A 25,405-nucleotide genomic window follows, 5' to 3' on the forward strand; every position below is an offset into this window, starting at 1 on the left:
GCTTCTGTAATTGCTTCCCTGCTGAACATGGGTGTTGACTGGTTGGTGGGTCCATACTCCCAGTCTGCCTCTCTCTTTCCCTAGCAGGGTGGGTCTCTGGGGAAGCAGAGCTCCAGGATGTATATTGGTGGGCAGAAGGTAATTTTGTGTTTCAGAAGGATGTAGATGTTCGCTGTTCATTACTTGTAGATCAGCAGTTCCCTCTCCCTGAATGATTTTTATTTTATTATTATTATTTTTTCTTTTCTTCCTCTGAGCACTGCTGGCTGATGGTGGCGCTGGGGATTGAAACTGGGAACTCTGAACCTAGGCTTGGAAGTTGTTGGCCTGACCATTATGTTGTCTCCTCAGCCTTAGATCAGCAATTTTCAGTTTATGCTTATTGGATCTTCTGTATCAGAGACATTCATCTTGATCTATAGGCTAGTGTTATCTAGTCTCTAAGAAGCTTAATATATATACATGAAATTTCTTAGGCCTTACCCAAGTTGAATCACTATGGATAGAGCTTAGAATCTGTGTTTTAAGATTTCTAGGTGGTTCTTATATACTCTTAAGATCTGAGGAATGTTTTTTTACATCAGAATCACTTATTTGGGTACCAGTTTCCAGGCCTTACCTTACCAAACCTATAGTCAGTAGCCAGATATGGGAACCATAAATGTGTGTGCTTAAGAAATGCTCTTCAGTAATTCTTCTCAGAATTAAAGTATAATAGCTGTTTACCAGTAAACAACTGAATCTGGAATGTCTTCATAGTTTCATGTTAAAATCAGCGATCTTAATCCTTTTTTTCCTATGTTTTCCCTTGTAGAAAAATACTGTTCCATTTAAAATTGAAAGGAAGTTCCAGGAGAATGATATTTTGTTTACTATAGTCATTCTCTGCCTACTGCCTAAAATTGATCGTAGCACGTAGTGTTCAAATATTTGAAAGATTAGCTTAAACAAGGAAAGAGTAAGCTAACCCAGAGCACTTCAGATGTTGATACCCTCCATCAAGATGACCTGTTATTTTGATTAAGTGTATTCTGATTAAAATACATATAATGGGTATATAGCTTATTGTATGAGGTTCTGGGATTTGATCTCTGGCACCAAAAAATAAATAGTAAAAATGAAAAAGTTTTTTTATATATATACTACAGAATCCCACTGTTCTAGGTTTTTTCTTTTTCTTTCTTTTTTTCTTTACCAGAGCACTATTCAGCTCTGACTTACGGTGGTGCAGGGTTTGAACTTGGGACTTTGGAGTCTCAGGCATGAGAATCTGTTTACATAACCATTATGCTGTCTACCACTCACCCCTTACAATTCTGTTCATTTGCACCTAACACTACATTTCCTTTTGTCTGTGTCCCACTTAATGTTAGGTCCCAAACATCATTGCTTCTTTAGATAATAGCTAAATAGTGTGTATAAGAGTGGTTGGTGGGGGCCCAGGTTGTGGCACACCTGGTTGAGCGCACATGTTACTGTGTGCAAGATCCTAGGTTCGAGCCCCCCAGTCCCCTCCTGCAGAGGGAAGGCTTCACAAGTGGTGAAGCAGGGCTGCAGGTGTCTCTCTTTCTCTCTCCTTCTCTCTCACCTCCTCCCCTCTCAATTTCTGACTGTCTCTATCCAGCAAATAAATAAAGATTAAAAAAAAGTGGTTGGTACCCTCAATTCTGTGATTCATTAGATTGTATTATGTTAGGGTAACCCACTATTGCGTTATGTTTTGAAAGTGACCATACCATCCTGCTTTTCTTACCAAGATGATATCAATTAAAGCCTTTGAAGCTTTCAAAAGCATTACACATGAAGTGAACATTAAAAACTATTCACTATATGGATATATACACATAGATACTTTCTGTTAGATGTTTCATACTTCTGATACAAGTATGTATGATAGTCATTTGTATACCATCATTTCAACACACACACACACACACACACACACACACACACTCACACACTTTTTTTGTTTGTTGCCAGAGCACTGCTCAATTCTAGCTTATAGTGAGTGATGCAGGGGATTAAACCTGAAACTGGAATGAGTCTTTTGCATAATTGTTATACTATGTCCACCACCTTCACAAAAGAAAAATTAATGAAGCACTTTTCATTATCTTCCTTCAGGGGAGCCACTACCCTAAATTTATACATAATAAAATCATTAAAACTTATCAAAGCCTGAAGATGGCATAGTGGATAGGGCCCTGAACCATGGAAACATGATGTCCTGAGACATTCCATGTGTCAGAGTGACTCTGATCCTTCCTTTCTCTTCCACTATTTTGTGTTCATAAAATAAAAACTTTTAACACACATGCATGTATTTTATATATGCAGATGATGAGCAAACCTCAGACATCAGGTGCATATGTTCTTAATAAAGTTCCTATTAAACATCGTCTTGGACATACAAGTGGAAATCAAAGTGATGTGCACTTACTGAATCAGTCAGGTGGTGCTGGAGATGATTGCCAGGTATGTATTTCTGTGAACTTCAGATAAATGTAGAATTCTTTAGTGGCAAAGAATTAACAACTTGATTATTAGTATAGATTTATAATTTATCACTTTCTTTATCAAGGTAAGTATGCTAGCTTTATTTCCATTATATTTCCTTGTTCTGCCAGATTTTTTTTTTTTTAATTCACAACTAACTAGGAATTTGAGGGTTTTTTTGTGTGTGTGTGTGTGCTTTCAAGGATTATCACTGGGGCTCAGTGCCTGCACTATGAATCAACTGCTCCCGGAGGCCATTTTTCCCCATTGTTGTGCCAGGGGCCAGCCCCAGAGGTTATTAGAGTATACTGAAAGATGAGGGGCGTCAGCAAAAATGAGAGGAGAGATAATGTCAACTGCTTCAAGAGCAGGAGAGAGACACCTCGGCCGTGCTCAGGCAGAACTTTATTTTATAGTCTCACAAGGTTTAGATCATTAAAACAAAAATCACCAAGGTATAGATTATTAAAATAAAAATCACCAAGGCTTTGGTCACTAATACATAAATCACCAAGGCTTTGATTATTAATACAAAAATCACCAAGGCTTTGATTATTGAAACAAAAATCACCAAGTAAGAACAGCACATGAAGGGAACATCTCCTGCTTTGTGGAACATTCACATTCCAGGGGCACTTTTCTCCTTAGAGATCACATCACAGTTTCTATGTCTTTTGTTACTCCTGTGCCTGTGTGCAAGGCAGATGTCCTATTGATTAAGATTAATATTCTACTTGTATGTTTATGCCATTCTCTTGCCCCTATGCATCAGAAGCCATGGTTCATAGAAAGTTCAAGCTTGTTATGTTTCTAGGGACCTTAAACAAATTGAGCAGCTCATTTTTTCATAAAATCTGTTCCATTGTTTGATCAGGGAGTTTTGTTTTGTTCCTTACTGAGAAGGCACTAAGGTGATGCTGACCTGGCCAGCCTCTTCATAAAGTTAAGCTCTCTAACTGGAAACCATTCTTTCTTGTATGCTCACTATGTGACCTAGGTTCTTCTGTATTATAAGCAAGTGGGAGCATAGTGGTGGGTGGTAGATTAAAAGGCCCATTGTATCTAGGTGGGTACCATAACTTTCCACTTATTAATTATGCTATGTAAAGTGGCCCCTTCACTGTGGGAATCACCAATCTTTCTCTATATTTTAGGGGGAATACTAAAGGAAGTGGTGTAGATAAAGGGGAAACGATTCTTCCTCTTGGAGTCTCCTGAAAAATTCTACATTACTGATATTGCTTGTTCCATTATGATCAATCTTACAGTCACTATTTTTGTTATTGGTCAGGCTCTGAGCCTGGCCATAGGTAAATATTATTAAAGCCACACAGAGCTTAATCCCAAGCCCATACATGGCAGAAGGTAAGATGGTTTCAGTTTGGCCTGGCGAGTCCAGCTGTGCTGAACTTCCTGCGAAGCTGGTACTGTGTCAGGCAGCTCGCATGGTGATACCTGCACCATCGCTCCCTTTGTAATTTGGTAAATGAAACTTTCTTTTTTTTTTTTTTTTGCCTTTTTTTTTTTTTATTGTTGTAGTCGTCGTTGTTGGACAGGACAGAGAGAAATGGAGAGAGGAGGGGAAGACAGAGAGGAGGAGAGAAAGACAGACACCTGCAGACCTGCTTCACCGCCTGTGAAGCGACTCCCCTGCAGGTGGGGAGCCTGGGTTCCAACCGGGATCCTTATGCCGGCCCTTGTGCTTTGCGCCACCTGCGCTTAACCCGCTGCGCTACAGCCGGACTCCCTAAATGAAACTTTCTTGTTTCCATATAAATGGCTTTGATGCTACGACCTAGCACTCACTAAGCTCTTATGGTTATTTTTTGTTCTAATTTAAATCATTTAAAATGATTGATTATCGCTAAGCAAGCTTCCTAGAGTATCTATTGTTTCTAAAAGGTCAATTTCTATGAAGCAAATTAACAGTACTCCCTATTCTATAAGCCCCAAGGCTGTGGTAAAAACCCACTGCTTTCTATATATTTTCCCCTAACTTTTTCTGCCTGGGGTGTAGGTACTGGGGTTATAAGGGGGGGGGGGGGCAAACAATTCCTTCACAATCAGCTTATCTGATAATTGGCCAATTATGTTTTAAACCTCTTTAGTCTGGGGGTCTTTAAGGGTTTGGTTTGTTTTGTTAAATAGCATTCCCCTTAGGAACTTTCTTTTTCCTTAGGTGTCATTTGGAAATAACCAATAAATTTTATAAAATAGCTAATAATACCCAATGCTAACAATATGAGTAATAGAACAAAAAGGTGGAGAAGTTTTGGTTCAGTCCAGGGCCTCTGGCCTTTCAGAGGCCCCCACCATGCTCGGACCTTGTCAGATAGCTGGTGTGACACTGCTTTCACCATTGTTGCCCTTGTTATAGCTGTTTTTGTTGGATAGGACAGAGAAATTGAGAAAAGAGAAGACGGGGAGAAAAAGATAAGATACCTACAGACCTGCTTCATTGCTCGTGAAAGTGACCCCCCCCATGGGTGGGGCTTGAACTGGGATCCTTGAGCTTCGCACCATGTATGCTTAACTACTGCCCAGCTCCCTGGAATTTGAGATTCTTAGCCATTAATATGCATTTTTCTTTATTGGTCCTTTTTTTTTTTTTTTTTTTAACTTATACGGAGAGAAAGACCAGAGAACTGCTCAGCTCTGCTTTATGGAGGTGCTAGGTATTGGATTGGGACTTTTGGGCGTAAGCATGAAAGTCATTTCCATAACCATTATGCTGTTTCCCCAACTGAACTGCATTCCTTACTAAGGATGTGCTGCTTTGCCATGTGTGCAACCCAATTTTGAGCCTGACCACCACTTCACTGAACAGAGTTTTGATACTGTGCCTTCTTTCGCTTCCTCACTCCTTGCTTTTCTCTAACTGAAAAAGTTGGCCTAGAGAGATGAAACCGAGATGGTGACCAAAATCAAAGGGGATCAAGGGCAGTGGCACACCTAGTTAAGCACTCATAGAACTAAGCACAAGGATCTAGGTTCAGGCCCCTGGGCTCTCCACCTGCAGGGGAAATGCTTCACAAGCTTTGAAGCGTGTCTACAGATGTCTTTCTCCCTGTCTCCCCCTCTTTCAATTTCTGTCTGTCCTATCCAATAAAATGGAAAAAATGTTCGATTGGTAGTGCCAGCACCGACCCTAGTAATAACTCTGGAGACAAAACAAATAAAATATATGTATACACAAATACGTATAAAGAAAAATATGTGATTGTAATCAGAGACTAAATGTTACTGTTAAAATTTAAAATTTGTGGGGGATGGCCAGTAGTTCAGTGGGTTAAGCACACGTGGCACAAAGCACATGGACCGGCACACAAACAGAACCGGCTTAGGGATCCTGGTTCGAGCCCCCAGCTCCCCACGTACAGTGGGGGTCACTTTACAAGTGGTGAAGCAGGTCTGCAGGTGTCTGTCTTTCTCTCTCCCTCTCTGTCTTTCCCCTCCTCTCTCGATTTCTCTCTGCCCTATCCAATGACAGCAACAATAATTATAAACAACAAAAGCAATATATTAAAAAGGAAAAAAATAGCCTCCTGGAGCAGTGCATTCGTAGTGCAGGCACCATGCCCCAGCAGTAACCCTGGAGGAGAGAGGGAAAAAAAAAAAATTAAAATTTGTGTTTGGCTCTTAGTGACAGTTGAAGTTACATATGAGAAAATAGGTTTTGTAACTAAAGCTTTTTAATGTAAACCTAGAAATACTTGATCTTTCAAAAAATTATTCACAGTATTTCTAGACTATGGTGACTGTTGTTGGGGTGTGGGGATTAGCACAGAACTTTGGTGGTAGGTGTGGTGTGGAAATCTTAAAAGCCATTATCAGTTGCTAATATCATTAAATAAATTATTTCTAGCATCTGACCTAATCTCTTTTCTGCTTTATAGATATTTTCAAGTCCAGGACATCCAAAAATGGTTTACAGCACCTCAAACTTAAAGACACCTTCAAAACTTTGTTCAGGGTCTAAATCTCATGATGTTCAAGAAGTTCTTAAAAAGAAACAGGTAACAGCTTTACTTCTCCACTCCATAACGATGTAAATATTCACTGAATTAAGCAATTAATTTATCCTTGAACAGTTTAGTTGTTAAGGAGATACGTTATTTAGCTGCTTCTTGATATAGAATAACTGGAAAAAAATATGAAATTTTTTTTCATTTGTTTTTCTGTGACTATATCAAATATATATATATACTTTTTTTGCCAATACAGGGCATAGAACTTTGATGCTCTGGTTGGAAAGAAATGTGGTTTTGACTTACATACACCATGGTGTGGGGTGTGAAATCATACCCCTGAAATCTTATATAAAAAACTACTAGATCACTTATCAAAAATGAAAAAAAAAAAAAAAAAGTAAAGCACCATCACCAACAACACAAAAAGCATACAGTGAGCTTCCCTTTGGAGAGAAACACTTGTCTCCTCTTTCCTGTGCACCCCCCTTCCACTTTTTCTCTTTTTACCTTAGCACTGCTTAGCTCTGCCTTCTGGTGGGGCTGGAGATTGAGTTTGAAGCCTCAGACACTAACGGTTTTTTTTTTTTTTTTTGGTTGTTGTTTGTTTTATATAGCCATTATACTATCTCCCCAGCCCCATGAGAAGCAGGTACTCTTTTAATTAGTGGCTTAATAATGATTTACAAAATTGAGAGAACAGGGCTATGATTCTATACTATTCCAATGAGCAGAGTTCTGTGTCCCCATCCCCTCTTTGGAAACTATAGTGCTTCTCCCAAGGTCACAGATGTGGGTTGACTTATTTCTTTTTTTAAATTTAATTTTATCATTTATTTTCCCTTTTGTTGCCCTTGTTTTTTAGTTGTAGTTATTGTTGTTGTCGTTGTTGGATAGGACAGAAATTGAGAGAGGAGGGGAAGACGGGGAGAGAAAGACAGACACACCTGCAGACCTGTGAAGCGACTTCCCCTACAGGTTGGAAGCCGGGGCCTCGAACCGGGATCCTTACACTGGTCCTTGTGCTTTGCACTACGTGCACATAACCCACTGCACTACCGCCCGACTCCCTATTATTTCTATAACTATATTTATATGTTTGCCCATTTTCCTATGTTCCTGCCTTCTCTTCCTTTCTAAGTCACACCTATACCGATCGCTACTTTCAAATGTCCTTTTTTCCTCTTTTCTCTCTGCATCTTGATGGAATTGGAGTTCAGAGCCCTCTGGTCATCTTCCTAACATTTCTCCTCCTATGGGGGTATGGACCAGAATTATTTGGGGGGTTCAGAATGTGGGAGTTCTAGTTTCTGTAATTGCTTCTCTGTTGGACATGTGCATTGGCATCCATACTCCCAGCTTGTGTCTGTTCCTAGTGGGAAAAGGCTCTGGGGAGGTGAGATTCCAGGGCACATTAGTGAGGTCATCTGTCCAGGGAGTTCAGGACAGAATCATAGAAGCATCTGCAACTTGTTTGCTAAAAGGCAGTTAAGATATGGAGTGTGACAAAATGTTTAATAAACGACCAAAAAGTCGGAATAGAGCAGATGAGAATGGGGATCTTCCGGTGAAGAGAAGCTAGGGAGACTATTTTAGGTATGTCCTAGGGGCCCATGACTTAGTAATTTTTGTTTGAGCTTGATAGCTAACATGGAGGTGGACTAAAAATATTGTCTGCGAATATAGTAGGTCAGAGTTGAGAAAAGAACTAGCAAGCTGGAATAGAGTACGGAGTAGCTCCCAAACTAGAAGAGATTATATAAATACAATTAACTGTTTGCCACAGCATTCTTACTCAAGGCTCATATATAATCACATTTGGTGCAGGAGCTTGTGTAACCTCTGAGTCTCTGTCAGTCTTAGCTCCATGGTCACATCTGGGAACATTCTAGGCTGCACTCTTTTCAGGACCAGTCTTTTCTCTAGTGGTAGAGTAGGATGACCCAGCCTCCCTTCAGAGAGTGCGGCAGTCCCTTCCATTTCAAAGCAGACATGCCTGTTACATTGTTTTCACTTTTGATTCCTTTCTGACTGTAAGCTAGATAATGTTTCACATTATAACATTTCTTTAGTTACATATATAATTCTTAGTTTTATTATTAGTTTTGAGTAGGATCTGTCAAGTAAGATATTTATTATTGTCTTAATGCAATTGGATATTTAATTAACAGATATGTGAAGCAACAGTTTCCTACTAGAAATCTATAGGTTTAGCTATTTATACCCAATAACTGTGCTTCACTTTAATTTTTAAACAAAACAAGGATTTGATTTATTACATTAAAAGACTTTTAAAAGTGTTCCACAATTTTGAAGTTATTTTTAAAGATTTTATTTACTTATGAATGATAGGCAGAGAAAGAGAATCAGGTAACATTCTGGTATGTGTGCTGCTGGGAATTGAACTCAGAAACTTATGCAAGAGAGTCCAGTGCTTTATTCACTATACCACCACCCAGACCACAAAATTACTATTGTTTGACTAGAGTGTCACTTATCTCTGGTTACTTGCTACATTTTGATTGGAAGGAAAATTTATCTTATATAGGAATGACTTAGAAGAAATAAATTGAGAATATGTCAATAGAAAATATCTTTGGCAAATTTTCTTATATAATACTAATTTTTCCCTATCTGTTCATATAGGAAGCACTGAAACTACAACAAGATATGAGAAAAAGAAAGCAAGAAATGTTAGAAAAGCAGATTGAATGCCAAAAGGTAAGATGAGCTCATTTTAGCTTGCTGGAATTAATGTATGTGAATTTTGTAAAGATATTTCTAGTAGTAAAGCTATTATGAGTTATTTATATTAAAATTTACTATTACTTGGTTTTGGCTTATTTTGTAGATGTTAATATCTAAACTAGAAAGAAACAAAAATATGAAACCAGAAGAGAGAGCAAATATAATGAAGACTTTGAAAGAACTTGGAGAAAAGATCTCACAATTGAAAGATGAATTAAAAACATCTTCTGCAGTCTCCACACCATCTAAAATAAAGACAAAAACGGAGGTATGTACATTTTTTTTTAGTAATAATTTTTTTTTTTTTTAACCAGAGCACTCATCAGCTCTGGCTTATGGTGGTGCGGGGGATTGAACCTGGGACTTTGGAGCCTCAGGCATGAGAGTCTGTTTGCGTAACCATTATGCTATCTACCCCCGCAGCATTTTTTTTCTAATGCTGTAGTAACTTGTAAGTAAAAACATCACTCCTGATATTCAAATAGTACTACTGATTTTTGACATGAGTTAAAATATGTCATGTTAGTTGAAAAGAACGTTTCTTAAATCCATTTAACACTAATTTGGTACTGAAGTTGAAAAAGGAAGTCACTTGAAACAAGTTCAAATTTGTTAATTTCCATTTGATTATGCACTCTAGGAGAATTCTTATTTTACTTAGTGGTTCCTTTATTTAGTTTTTTTTTTTCTCAATTAAAAAAAAAACTATTTCATGAGAAGGAGACAAAGACACACACACCAGAGAACTGCTCAGCTCTGACTTATGGTATTGCTGGGGAATTGAATCTAGGACCTAGGAGCCTCAGGCATGAAAGTCAGAACCATTAAACTGTCTCCCCATCCCACAATTTTCCTGTGGGATTTTACATTACTTTCCAACTGCATGAGAATTGGGAATAACTTTTTAGTGAGATGTATAGTTTATGTATAATATATTACATTTGAAATTGATTTTCTGTTCTATAGGAGTGTAAAGTATTTCAATAAAATTGTTTAATAAAAATGTTAGTTTCATTGAAATGTCACTTGATTGTAAACTGAAACATTTGCACATTAAAAAAAAGGTGGCATTTGGAGAGTGGAAATCTCATATAGCTATGTCACCTAAAAACTGTTAATTTATCTCCTACCCAGAGAGTAGCAGTAGTTAATAGGATTGTATTTGAAAGAATTATGTAACTAAAATATTAACATCTTTACTATTAATGAATTTTTGCCATACAATTAACTTTGCATCAGTATGTTGCATTTCAAGTAGCTTATTATGTGAAAATTACTTTTCAGCTCATCTCAGCTAGCATTCTGAGGTCTGATTTTTAAGCCACTGAGGAGTAATATTGCTTATTATTTTTAACTAATGTTATAGTTTCTACTTTCAGTATTAATGCCTGTAAAATTACTTTTCCTAAAACAACTTTGTTTGTTGCATCCTCTTATTCTCTGAAATATGTCTTTCCAGATCCATATATCTGGAAAGATAGCTTTTAGGGTAAAATGTGTGCCTGGCTATGTGCTTGACTCACATGAGAATTCCAGGACACCTGTTCAATACTGTAGTTTCACTGTCTCTGCCAGATTGGGCGTGTGCAAAGACAACCCAGGAATAGGGAAATTATACATGCATAAAGCTCTGGCTCTACTAAAGAATAAAAATATGTGTTCTATAACATTGAATGAGATCTTTACATTATTCAAATAATGGACTATTTAAAATAATCCATTTTTATTCTTAATTTTTCCAAAGGCACAGAAAGAACTATTAGACACTGAATTGGACCTTCACAAAAGGCTATCCTCAGGTGAAGACACAACTGAATTGCGGAAAAAGCTCAATCAGTTACAGGTTGAGGTGAGATTTAAGAGTCTTTTGCTAATCCACTACATTTACCATCTCAAACGATAATTTTCTCTTCTATTTTCCAAGGTTTTGTTTAATGATTTACATTATATTTTACTTTGTTGTTGTTTGCAGGCTGTACGACTAGGTATTTTATCTGTAGGTAGAGGAAAGACCATGTCTTCTCAAGGTCGAGGAAGAGGCCGTGGTCGTGGAGGAAGAGGAAGGGGCTCACTAAATCACATGGTTGTAGACCACCGTCCCAAAGCACTGACCGTTGGGGGATTCATGGAGGAGGAAAAAGATGAATTACTTCAGCATTTCTCAGTAAGTTTTTTTTTTAATATATATATTTTTATATTTATTTTTATTTATTTATTCCCTTTTGTTGCCCTTGTTTTATTGTTGTAGTTATTATTGTTGTCATTGTTGTTGGATAGGACAGAGAGAAATGGAGAGGGGAGGGGGAAGACAGAGAGAGGGAGAGAAAGATAGATACCTGCAGACCTGCTTCACCGCTTGTGAAGCGACACCCCTGCAGGTGGGGAGCCAGGGCTTGAACCATGATCCTTATGCGGGTCCTTGTGCTTAGCGCCACCTGCACTAAACCCGCTGCGCTACAGCCTGACTCCCTCTCAGTAAGTTTTTAAAGTAGCAAGTACTCCTTAAAACTCTGTAGTTGGCATTTTTTGCTGCATTCTGTATAAATATGAAATGCTTTATAGATTAGAAAATTAAGTTGTAAAAACATGGATATTAGTCATTTCTTATTAATATATTTGAAGGTCAAGAGGCAGCACTTGTTCTGTAATTCTATAATATTCCACGTAAATGCATTTATAGTGACATGTTGTTCTGCAGCTATATTTGATTCTGTGTTTTAGTGTTATTACTTGGTTATTTACTAGGTGTTTATAACCAGTGCATGAATATAATCTGGGATAGAGCCAAAATTCAAAGGAAGAACGTATTAGGATGAGAGATATTTTTAGTTTTAGTCTATATATACTGATGACCACTAATTTTCGGTGAACATATAAATACAAATTTGCTCTAGGCCAGAACTATATATACAGAATCCAGATCATTACTCTGTATATGTAGTTCTGGGACTCAAAAGTCAGGGCCTCACTTACTTCATTTCATTTTTTTAAAGATTTATTTTACATGGCATAGAGTTTCCCATGAGAGAGGAAGAGAGAAGTAAGGACACTACCCTGGGCTATATGCTAGAATTTGAACTAGGAGCCACAGACTTACCCAGTTGCTCTCATTTAGCATTATTTGTGCTAGGGTATTTTCTTTTTTAAAGAATTTATTTATTTATTCATGTGAAAGAACCAGACATGATTCTGGTACATGTTTTGCCGGGGACCGAACTCGGGACTTCATGGTTGAGAAGCCAATGCTTTATCCACTGTAGCACCTCCTAGACCACCTGAGGCATTTTCATAGATAATCATTTAACCTTAAATATCTGTATAAAGTGCATCTGAAATCCTATGTGTACGAATGGGACAACTCAAGCATACAGTTAATAATGGTAAAACTAAAATAATACACAGTTGAGGGGCCGGGTGGTGGCACACCTGGTTGAGCACACACGTTACAGTGCACAAAGACCCAGGTTTGAGCCCCCAGTCCCCACCTGCAGTGGGAAAGCTTTGCAAGCAGTGTTGCAGGTGTCTCTCTGTCTCCTGCCCCCACCCCTTGGGAGGGAGGCCTCGATAACTACTATTAATCCCACTGCTCCTGCTGATCGTTTTACCCCCCCACCTTTTTTCTTTTTGTCTTAGAGAAAGGAAGACACAAAACAGATACTTGCAGTACCTGTTTCACTCACTCCCTACAGGTGGGGTACAGGGACTTGAACCTGGGTTCTTGTGCATGGTAATGTGTCTGTTTATAACCAAGTGTGTTACCGCCTGAGGTAGGAATGAATTTTTTCACCCCAAAACTGGGGTAAAGGTGAATATAGTTATACTGAAAAAATTTTATACTTTTGTAATGTTAAATTAGTTAAATAAGGTGTAAATATGTGAGATGACAGATAAGAAAGTTTCCAACAGTACAGAAGTGAAATGGTAAGTGGTGAAACCATTTGGCTTTGTTTGGACTCAGTGATTAGACTGTGTGTGTGTTAAAGGATAGAATAAGGGCAAAGAAGTTCTATTCACTTTACTTGATGCTCCCTTCTCGAGTTTATTGAAATATAATTGAATTATAACACTATTAGTTTAAGGTGAATAACAGTGGCATTATGTATTATAATGATACTGTGAATATTGCTAGAGAATATTCATCACCTGTCACAATTTTTTCTTGTGATGAGAACTTTTAGAATCTACTCTCTTAGCTGCTGTATTTTTAGAAGGTAGCAAACGATTTGATACATAAAGACTTGAACAAATTAGACTATATAATTTAAGCAGATTTTTAATTAAAAGAGACTTTATGTTTTCTAGTCATCTTTAGACATTGTAGAGTCTACCTTATATATTCTCCCCAACCCACTACACATTTCAAATAACATATATTGAAGAAATCATTAGCCTGACTGTTTTTTTAAAAATTTGTTTTAGAGTACAAACCAAGGGTCAAAATTCAAAGATCGTCGGTTACAAATATCATGGCACAAGGCCAAAGTGCCTTCTGTATCCACTGAGACTGAGGAAGAAGAAGTCAAGGAGGAGGTAAATTTAATGACTGAAAAATAAGACTTGAATTAGATTGCTTTCCAATTGTAGTTTTATTGATATTAAATGTAAATATAAAAACTAAATTATTTTATGCATATGCTTAAGTGTAATCTAGAAGCTTATTGTTGAAGAATAAGAACAAGTAAAGAAATGTAAAAAAAAAAAAACACTTGGTGTCAGAGAAACTATTTGCGGGGGCCAGGTGGTGACACACCTGCTTAAGTGCACATATTACAATACACAAGGACCCAGGTTCGAGACCCTGCCCCCACCTTCAGGGGAAAGCTTTGCAAGTGGTGAAGCAGGACTGTAGGTGTTTCTCTGTCTCTGTTTCTCTATCACCTCTTCCCCTCTTAATTTCTGGCTGTCTCTATCCAGTAAATAAAGATAATTAAGAAAAAAAGAGAGAGATAAACTATTTGCATTTGTTTTTACTCAATCTGGGTTGTAGAAATTTTTATTTTGGCATGAGGATATGGATTATATGACATGAACAAACTAAATTTTGGTCTCTTTAGCTGTTTGTTTATTCAGATTCCTTAAGTAATAGATTTGAGATTATTTTCCTTTTTTATACAATGGGTTAAAACAAGAGTGTGAGAAATTGTACATAAGAGAAAAAGAAAGCTAATGACCTATACAGGTACTAAATAATATAGTCCTTTGAAATGTACATGACAATCTGTTGTCTTCTCTTTTTCGTTTAAAATGAACAGAACATTACAAGTTATACCTGATTTATTATAATTTTGTTTTAAAATGATGTTTTAACATTTATAGTTGACCAAGTCATTTATTTATTTATTATTGAATAGAGATAGAAAGGGGAGACAGAAAGAGAGACACTTAAAGCACTGTTTTACAGCTCATGAAGCTTCCCTCTTGCAGGTGGGATCCAGGGGTTTGAACGAGGTCCTTCCTGATTGTACTATGTGTGCTTAACTGGGACGTCACTGCCCAGCCCTTGTCCTTGCTCATTGTGACATGTGTGCTCAACCAGGTGCACCTCCACCTGGCTCTGCTCAAGGATCTTCTTACTCACTGAGTAATTCGACATAACAAAAGCAGAAACACTTGTTTCCTTTTCTTTTTCCTTTTCCTTTTCTTTACTTGCCAGAGCACTGCACAACTCAGGCTCATGGTGGTGGTGTCAGGGATTCAACCTATTTTGGAGCCTCAGGCATGAAAGTCTTCTGCATAACCAATATGTTATATTCCCCACCCAACATGCCACTATTTAAAAAATTTTGGGGGAGTCGGGCAGTAGCCCAGTGGGTTAAGCGCAGGTGGCACAAAGCACAAGGACTGGCGTAAGGATTCAGTTCGAGCCCCTGGCTCCCTACCTGCAGGGGAGTCGCTTCACAAATGGTGAAGCAGGTCTGCAGGTGTCTATCTTTCTCTTTCCCTCCTCTCTCCATTTCTCTCTGTCTTATCCAACGATGATGACGACATTGATAACAACAACAATAAAACAACAAGGGCAACAAAAGGGAATAAGTAAATAAATATTTTAAAAAATTGTATTAGTGATTTAATATTGACTTAAAAAATTATAATAGGGGTATAATTCCATACCTTCTCCATCACTAGAGCTCTGTGACCCCATTTCCTTCATCGGAAACTGCATTACTTATCCCAAGATCACAGATATGGGTTGACTATTGTTTCTGTAACTATCTATCTATATTTATATATATATATATTTATATTTGCGTCCCCCTTTTTCTGTTTTTCTTTTCCTAAGTCACACCTACTACTTCTGAGTGTTGTTTCCTCCATCCCCCCAGGTCCTGATGGAATTGCAGTTCAGAGCTCTCTAGTCATCTTTCCCTACACTTCACATTTCTAAAAGAAGAAAGTCTCGGGCTGGGTGGTGGCACCCTTGGTTGAATGCACATGTTACAGTGCGCAAGGACCTGGGTTTGAGCCCTCTGCTCCCCACCTGCAGGGGGGAGGGGAAGCTTTGCGAGTAATGAAGCAGGTCTGTAGGTGTCTCTGTCTTTTTTCCTTTCTATCTCCCCTTTCCCTCTCAATTTCTGACTATCCAATAAATAAAGATAAATAAAAACAAATAAAGAGGGAAGTCTCAATTCATTGGGCATGTTTTGAATGTCCATGTTATGGAGTAAGTTAGTATATTCTCCATTCACAGGTAATGAGTATTACAAGAAAAGATTTAGGGGTCTAGTCACTCATACCTCCTTACTTAAAGCAAATGGAATAAAATTGAACTTTACCAAACACTGTACTTTATAGTTTTTTTTCCCTTTAATTTTCCCTAAAGAACACTATATTACTTATTTCCATGATGACTTTAGACTGGAAATCTGTTTAAATTAGCTTATTTAGTAGGAAAGAATACATACACACAAATATATCCATATATATAATGTTTTTTGTATTGAAAAATGAGTCGTTTTTTTTTTTAAAGAATTTATTCATGAGAAAGTTAGGAGGGAAGAGTCAGACATAATTCTGGTGCATGTGCTGCTGGAGATCGAACTCGGGACCTCATAGTTGAGAATCCAGTGCTTTATCCACTGCGCCACCTCCTGGACCGCCTTTTTTTTTTTTTGGGGGGGGGGACATTTCACTTAAATATTCTTATTAAGAGGGTGATTGAAAGTAAAGTATAGTAGTCTTATATTAAAAGATAGTATTAGGGCTGGGGGGACAGTGTAATGGTTATGTAAAATGACTTTCATGCCTGAGGCCCCAAAGGGCCCAGGTTCACCCCCCTGCAACATTAAACTGGTAAGTAGTACAAACAGTGCTCTGGCTTTTCTCTTTTATCTCTCTCATGAAGAAAAATAACATACATACACACATATGTGTGTGTATATATATATATATATATACATATATATATATGTATATATATATATATATTTAAAAAAACAAAATGATAGTGTACTTCCAGAATGGGAATTGTGCAAAAGAGGACTACCAAAAATATTTGAATGAATCACTTTGTAAATCCAATGTGGGCTTGGTATGCTGGTCTGTCCCTTGGTTTCTAAAATGCCATATCTAAGTAACTAATTAAATTTTACCTTTTCTTACTTAGGAAACAGAAACCTCAGATTTGTTTCTGCATGATGATGACGATGAAGATGAAGATGAATATGAATCTCGTTCATGGCGAAGATGAAATCTATTGCGAGCTGTGTAATTTTTAGGAATATTGTTTAGAAGAACAGCTTTTTAAAATTATTTAAAGAAGTCAATGAGCCAAAAAAATTTTTTTATTTTTCTTTTCAACACAGTAGGTTTAAAGACAGCAAGTTTGCTATTTAAACACATCTCATAACTGTTCATGATATTAAAGCACCAAAGGCCTAGTGACTTTTACACACTTGTGAAGATCCACAGGAATGACATGAATAATCTCTAGAGCCTTATTTCCCACACCACCTGTTTCTCTTGCTATTGGTGTTGGATTCTGATGTAAATGACAGGGTGTTCAGAAATTTTATTTTGATTATAATTTGCTGATAAAATTTCATTAAATGTCAAAATTGCCTGTTATCTCTTAACTCTCAACTATTATGGATGGGTTGTCAGACAGTAGAAGATATTTGTAATTAAAATGCCCTTTTACTTTCAAGAGTTCTTGAAAGAAAAGTAAATTTGTTTTATTTATTTATTATTAGTATTATTTTTAAACTGTGGAGCAGCCCAATTTGTATTCAATCTGAATTTTGGTGGAGGTTTTGAGTTCAGTAGTAAATGCCATTTATAGACTCTATTCGTAAATGCTGTAAGGCATTGGTAGTTAGTTCCATGATACTTCTATTCTTTCATAGTAGTAACTCTCCTGAACTTCTGCTATTGCTATTTCATGAGCTTTGATACAGTTGGTCCTTTTTATTAATAGTCTTAAACTATAAAAGGCTTTGACTTGTTGCCCCTTTCCTCATCCTATTTTCTTCTGCCCTTTAAATTCATAGATCTGATTTACCCAGTACTGAAATAAGTAATTCTCTCGGGCCACTAAAAGTCAATCCCTAATAAAAAGTTTAAACCAGCACCTTGATATATATGTGGTATTTTGATGAGAATAATGGAAGGGTTTGTAGAAGAGAGAAGGTCACTGGCTTTCCCCCCCCTTTTCTTTCCTTTTTGTTTTGTTTCAAGCTAGTTATAATAACACAGGGGTTAAAAGTTCTTTTTCCTAAGTTTAAACCATGATGGTGCAGTGACTAAGGGAAGGGTTGGGGATGCTATTAATAAATGGGAGTCATAACTTGACTTTGATCAGATGAACTTATATTTTCATTATTTTATAGTTTATCACTATCCATGAACATCCTTGAGTAGTCAATTCCCATCACTGTGTGCATTTTTACTGTACACTGTATAGAGTCTGTTAAGTAAATCTATATGTAAATTTATGTCCTTGTGTTCTGAATGTTAGATGGAAAAGCAGAGGAGCAACACTACACTGTATTTACCCCTGGGGGAAATATGATAAATGTATATAGGATGTCAGTTTTCCCAAGCATATGCACATCTATTTTATGTATGCGTGAAGTGAAATTTTAAACTTCTTGTTGGCTTCAGAAGATTCATTGTGATTACTACATTAAGGATTTTGTTTCTTGAGATAAAGATGTTTCTCAAAATATAAACTATTCACTAAGAAACATAAAATCATCAGAAATCTAGATTTACTGAGCTACAAGAAGTCCCATGTTCTGTTGTCTTTCTTTGCATTTCCCTGGAATGATATGTCAAGCCAGTATCATTTTTAAGTTTATGAAATTTTCTTTTCATAATAACTTCCTCTTTCAAGATTATTATTACATTTCTTATAACACTGAAGCTAAATAAGCTTATAAAAGAAGGAAAATATTACAGTGGGGTACCTAGAATAAGCAATCTTGCTCCTTCCTCCTCCATCATCTCTAATGAAATTTTCTTGATGTCTGTGACTCAGTCGGTATATATTTTGAAAGATTCATTGTGGTGAATATTTTGAGTCCTGACAAGTTTAAACGTGATAGAGGGAACAAAGGATTTATATATTTTTTGTACAAAGTTTTTCTTAAACTGTATAATTTTGTAAATAATTTGTTTTTTTCTTTTTCTTTTTTTTTTTTTTTGTGTGTGTGTGTACTAAAACTACCAGCGTATAGATTTCAATAAGAATTGTTGTATTTTTGTATTTGGAAACTGAAAATTACAGTAAATTAATGGAGCTGTAAGAAAATTTTCAGTAGACTGACAGTTCAACAGAATGAGATTCCTTTTCATATGATTTTTTAACCTAAAATTAACATCTTAACTATACTCTCCATTCAGAGAATTGAGGATTTGTTTGACTTTTCAGTTTTTGGGGAGAGGAAGATAAAAGAGACGGCTTTAAGAACAGATACTTGACATTTGAGGCCTTAGTATAAAATCAGTTTTTAATAGATCTTAAATAGGAGTAAAGTGCTTCAAGAAAGCTTTTTTTTTTTTTTTTTTTAAATATGGCTAAATAGAGTATTAGACATTTTAAATTAAAGTTATATAAAGTAGTTGAATAATTATTTTTCCCCTTTGGATTATTATTATTTTTAACCCCCATCATCAATATAAGTATTAGAGTTTCTCTTAAAGGCATGTAACTACCATGACTTTTTTTCTTGTATATTTCCATTTGCAGAAATAGCATTTCACATATGAGGCAAATTCTATACTTGTAAATTTGTATGGTATTTATAAGAAGTTGATGAACAATAACAGCTACCAATTTGGTCAGGTTAGTCTGGTTTGCTAGAGAATTATTGCCCAAGCATAGAAACATAACCCCAGGAAATGCAGAATTTCCTTCAACTTCTTCATATTATAACACTGGGAAAACATCACTGGCTGAGATGATAAATTAGAAGACAGTCTTGGTAGGTTCATGGTGGTGGATCATTATTTCAAAAAGAAGGAAAAAAATCATGTGAAAAGGAATAGTGGTTCCTCTTGATGTATAGTATGCCTGTATTATAGTTTTTACAAAATTGTGAACTTGTGTAATAGTATAATAGATATTGTTGAATTTCTAACTGTTTATACATTTAAATTCATATATGTAATGTTTTGTTTTATTGATTACAATCTGAATTTCTAAGAAGCATGTTGACTTTTGCAATAAAGATGCAATATGGAATGGTTCACAATTGGAAAAAGAAAAAAGATGAAAGTATTACAAATTTAAAAGAATTTGAAAATTTTATGAACCATTCCAAAAATTATAACAATCACTAAAAGAGCTGTAATTCTGGCTTGTTCTGGAAAGTGTGTGTGTGTGTGTGCGCGTGCACGTGTGCGTGCGTGCGTGTAAGAATGGATGAGGAATGGACATGTGTGTCTTTTTAACTTGGATTCGTCTACATGAAAGGATGTCATTAAGTTTGAATTTTGGTGCTGAAGTCACTGGCTATTGAATATTCATTAGAGTAACTCAAGGTAATATTGAAAATGAAAAAAGATACTAAAGTGTTGCTAGTAAGTAACTTGATAGCTATATTTCTTTGCTCATAGGTGGGTCTTCATAGCCCAGATATGAAACAGTTTTTTTCCCCAAGTAATGGTTTTACAAAACAGTTGTTGATACACAGGTACAATTTCTCATCTCTTTCACCACCATTGTAAAACATGAGTTTTAAAAAAGATTTATTGATATTTATTAATGAGAGGAGAAGGGAAGAAGAACCAGAATATCACTGGCATTTGTGATGCTGGGGATTGAACTCAAGCTTGAACAGTCCAATGCTTTATCCATTGTTGTTACCTTCTGAGCCACAAAATAAAATTTTATGAAAGCAGTTATTTTATTCTTAGAGAAGACTGAAAATTTACTGGGTGATTTGGCTACTGAAGGTAGATGAAACTACAGGAGTGGGTGGCCCCACTGTTGGAAAGCCAAGATTCGCAGACTTGTAGGTAGTAGAACTTTTGTCTCAAGCTTTATTTCCTCCTGGCTGAGGGTCTTAGTGAATATAGATGGCTACCATTCTGCCCGCCATTTGACAGAATGACCTTGTCCTGCAGGAGCATCTTTGGCGTCACCATATGAAAACAGTTGCTTTAATATTATCTTGAAGATACTCTCTGCCTGCCAACAGTAGAAAACACAGTTTTTTTTACATGGAATAGAGAGAGAAGGGAAAGAACACCTTGAAGAGATACATCAGTCTCATATGATGAAAAAAATATATAAATTTCTTCTAATGAGATACAGACCAGAGCACTGCTCAGCTTTGGCTTGCGGTGGTGCTGGGGATTGAACCTGGGAACTCAGAGCCTCAGGCACCAATGTCTTGCATAACCATTATAATACCTTTCCAGCCCATAATGAATATTTTTAAGGACTTATGGAAGGACCAGGTGGTGAGGGAACAGGAATGTCACAGGTAGGGACCTGGGGCTTGAACCTCAGTCCTTGTTCATGGTAATGTGTGCTCTACCAGTGCACCACTACCCAGCCCCGAAAAGAACATCTAAAAATATTAGTCACTTTACAGGGGGGAGTTTGATTTATAAGATTGCAGTCACAGGTAAAGTTTTACATCTCTTCATGCTAGGTGTCAGTACACCACGTCTTCCACCAGCTTCTGTCCTCCATGGGACACCCACCTCCATTTAGTTTTACTCTTTTTTTTCCCTTTGTTTTGTAAGCCCTACCTATGAACAATGATCATCCAGTGTTTATCCCTTCTGGCTTATTTCTCAACATGATTCAACTTTCATCCAGAGAGAAATTTTCATCATACCTTACAGCTGAGCAATATTATATATGTGTATGTATATTATGTGTGTATTAACTATAATTTTCTAGAACTAATGTATATTAGAAACATATAGGGTAAATTATATATCACAACTTCCTTAACCACTCATCTATTGTTGAATATTTGGCTTGTTTCCAAATTTGGGTGGTTGCAAATAGTACTGGCATGAACACAAAGGTGTAAAGATCTCTGGGTGTCAGTTTTTATATTACTTAGATTCCTAGAAGAGGAATTGCTAAATTGTATGGTAGGACCATTTTCATATTTTGAGGAATCCAGACTTTTTCACAGAGTTGGACCAATTTACATGCCCACTAACAACACAGCAGGGTTTCTTTTCCACCTTGTCCTCATCAGCATTTGTTTGTTCTTTTTAATGTATGAGTCTCACAAGTGTGAGGCAGTACCTTACATTGATTTACATTTTCCTATTAACCAGTGACTGAGCACTTTTTTCCCCCCAAAGCTTGTTGGCTATCTGAATCTTTGTTGAAAAGTCTGTTCATGTTTGCTTCCCATTTTTTTTTCTTGCTAAATTTTGTGAATTCTTCATATATGTTGGTTGTAAGCCCTTTGATGGATAGCATGTAAAAAGTCTTTTTCCTATTCAGTAGGATGTCTGGCTTAGTGATGGTTTCTTCTGCTGTGCAGAAGCTTTCCAGTTTGTAGGAGACCTGTTGGTTCATATTTGCTTTTTTTTTCCCCCATACATACAAATCTGAAGACATTTCCATAGCAGACATCTGTTATGCCAATGTTTTCTTCTATGTATTTTATGTTTCTGGGCAAATCTGGTCCAAATTTGAGTTGTCTTTTTTGAGGGGTGATGTGTGATGGTCCTGTTTCTTGTGTATATTGTAACCCAGTTTCCCCAACATTATTGAAATGATTCTCCTTTTTCTACTTAATGTTCTGGGTCCCTTTGTTACATATTAACTGTCCATAAGAGTGAGTGAGTAAGTGAGGGAGTGTGTGTGTGTGTGTGTGTGTGTGTGTGTGTGGTTTATTTCTAGGCTTTCAGTTCTATTCCATTGATCTATGTATGTATGTTCCAGTACTACATAGTTCTTGTTATTACAGCCCTGTGATATATGTGAAGTTAGGAAGTGTGATGTGTCTATTTTTTCCTATCAGGATTGCTTTGGCAATTCTGGGTCTTTTTTGGTGCCAGATAAATGTCTATATCATTTGTCTTATTCCCTTAATGAACTTAAGAGGAATTTGACAGAGATTGCATTGAATCTGTATATTGCACTGGGTAAGATTGTCATTCTCACATTTTAAATTCTAATCCACAACCTCTGTTTCTTCTCATTATTTTAATTATTACCAGAGCACACTATTCAGCTCTGGTTTATGGTGGTGCAGTGGATTGAACCTGGGACTTTGAAGCCTCAGGCATGAGAGTCTTTGCATAATCATTATGCTATCCCCCTTATCTGTGACTCATTCATTCACTTTTTCTTTTTTACTTTTTTTTTTTTACTTAGTGATTTAGTATTGATTTACAAAACCATAAGATAATGGGTCTAATTCCACACCATGCCCACCACCACAGTTCTGTGTTCCCATTCTTTCCATTGGAAACTGCATTAGTTCTCCCTAGGTGACAGATATGGGTGGACTATTTTTTTCTTTATTATTATTATTTATTTATAAAAAGGAAACATTGACAAGGCCATAGGATAAGAGGGGTACAGTTCCACACAATGCCCACCACCAGAACTCCGTATCCCATCCCCTCCCCTGATAGCTTTCCTATTCTTTATCCATCTGGGAGTATGGACCCAAGGTCATTGTGGGATGCAGAAGGTGGAAGGTCTGGCTTCTGTAATTGCTTCCCCGATGAACATGGGTGTTGAAAGGTCGATCCATACTCCCAGCCTGCCTCTCTCCCTAGTGGGGTGGGGTTCTGGGGAAGCGGGGCTCCAGGACACATTGGTGGGGTCATCTGTCCAGGGAAGTCTGGTTGTCATCATGCTAGCATCTGGCACCTCATGGTTGAAGAGTTAACATATAAAACCAAACAAGTTGTTGACTAATCATGAACCTAAAGACTGGAGTAGTGCAGATGAAGAGTTGGGGGAGGGGGGGTCTCTGTTCTGTAGATAACTAGTAGGCATATTTTAGTTATATTCCAAAGGGCCTGTGCTATATTAGGTTTTTTTCGGTTTTTTTTTTTTTCTTTCCCTCAGCCTGAAATCTGATATGCATTTGGGTCCTAATTATTGTCTGGGGAGATGATGTCATGGCTGGAAAAAGGACCAGAAAGCTGGATCTGGGAAGAGAGTAGCTCTCTAATATGGGAAAGGGGTATAAATATTGTTGACTGTAAACCCCATCGATTTGATGTGATCTGGGGCCCATATTCAGCTTAGAAGCCTATGTGATCTCCCTGTAGATCCAACCTCACATTCTGTGGTCATGAGTAGGAACATTCCAAGCTGCCCCAATATTAGGACCCATCTTCTTCAGGTGTAGCATAGAGTATGTTGTCCAGCCTCTCTTCAGAGGATGGAACAGTCTCTACCATTGTTGATCCAAGTTGAGGACAAGGTCCTATGGGGGTCCACAAAGGGTCTGGTTTTGTTCTTCCTGATATAGATGACCGGTAACAATGGAGAGAAGGATTTATTTAAGGTCTAGGCCCAACATGTCTGTTTGGGAATCTCAGGACTCCATGACTAGGGGCCCAGGGTGGAATATATATAAAAATCCAAATTTTCTCTTCCTTTCTAAGTCACACCTACACCTATTACTAAGATACCTGAGTGTCCTTCCTTTTTTGTCCTCTTAGGGTCATGATGGAATTGGGTGGGGTTCAGAGCCCACTGGTCATCTTGCCCTAACACTTCTCCCCCTCTGGGAATATGGATCAAAAATTATTTTTGGGGTGCAGAATATAGGAGTTCTGGTTTGTGTAACTGCTTCTTTGATGGACATGGGTGTTAGCAGGTTGATCCATACCTATTTGTTTTTTACTTTTTTATTCATTGGATTGACAGCCAGAAATTGAGAGGAAAGGGGGTGATAGGGAGAGACAGATACCACTTGGAAAGCTTTCCCCTTGCAGGTGGGACGAGGGGCTTGGACATGGGTCCTTGCACATTGTAATGTGTGCTCAACAATGTGCACCACCATCTGGCCCCTCCCAGCCTGTTTATATTCCTAGTGGGATAGGGTTCTGGAGGGCTGAGATTCTGGGACACATTGATTAGGTCATCTGCCAAGGAAGTTCAGGATGGAATCATAATAGCATCTGTAACTTGGTAACTAAAAGGCAGTAAGATATAAAGCAAGACCAAAATGTTTAATAAACCAAAAAGGAATAGAACAGATGAGAATGGGGATTTTAGAGTGGAAAAAAGCTAGGAAATCAATTTTAGGTATGTCTCTCCAGGTCCATGACTTTAGTAATTTCTGCTTGAGCTTGATAGCTAACATGGAAGTGAGCTAAATATATTGTCTGGGAAGATGTTTGAGAATAGAACTAGAAAGCTGGATTAGGGCAGAGAGTAGCTCCCAAATATAAGGAACATATATGAATACTATTAACTGAAAACCCCATCGCTCTGAGCCTAGGGCCCATATCTAATCATATTTAGCATAAGAGCCTGAGTAACCTCTGCATCCCTGTCAGTCTGACCTCACAGTCCATGGTCACAGCTAGGGACATTCTAGGCTGCACTCATTTGAGAAGTATTTCATTGTGTATACATACCACAATTTACTCAACCACTCATCTGTTGTTGGACACTTGGGTTGCTTCCAAGTTTTGGCTATTACAAATAGGGCTGCTATGAACATAGGTATACACAGATCTTTTTGTATGGGTTTGTTTGGTTCCTTAAGATGTATCCCCATGAGAGGAATTGCTGGATCACAGGG

General features: G+C 37.3%; 1 protein-coding gene across 4 annotated transcripts in view; it reads left to right on the forward strand.

The window, feature by feature from the left end:
- The window catches only part of RBM27 (RNA binding motif protein 27), a 77,316-nt gene extending 57,323 nt beyond the window's left edge, over positions 1–19,993 (forward strand). For all 4 annotated transcript variants that reach the window (XM_060180358.1, XM_016192883.2, XM_060180353.1 and 1 more), the window contains 8 exons: positions 2,338–2,475; positions 6,393–6,512; positions 9,111–9,185; positions 9,316–9,480; positions 10,957–11,061; positions 11,185–11,376; positions 13,632–13,742; positions 16,816–19,993. In XM_060180358.1, the coding sequence (XP_060036341.1) occupies positions 2,338–2,475; positions 6,393–6,512; positions 9,111–9,185; positions 9,316–9,480; positions 10,957–11,061; positions 11,185–11,376; positions 13,632–13,742; positions 16,816–16,899 (990 nt within the window). In that variant the 3' untranslated portion in view covers positions 16,900–19,993. The remainder of the gene's footprint in view (positions 1–2,337; positions 2,476–6,392; positions 6,513–9,110; positions 9,186–9,315; positions 9,481–10,956; positions 11,062–11,184; positions 11,377–13,631; positions 13,743–16,815) is intronic.
- The last annotated feature ends 5,412 nt before the right edge of the window (positions 19,994–25,405 follow it).

This window comes from Erinaceus europaeus, chromosome 2 (genome assembly GCF_950295315.1).
Source record: "Erinaceus europaeus chromosome 2, mEriEur2.1, whole genome shotgun sequence".
Classification (NCBI taxonomy): domain Eukaryota; kingdom Metazoa; phylum Chordata; class Mammalia; order Eulipotyphla; family Erinaceidae; genus Erinaceus; species Erinaceus europaeus.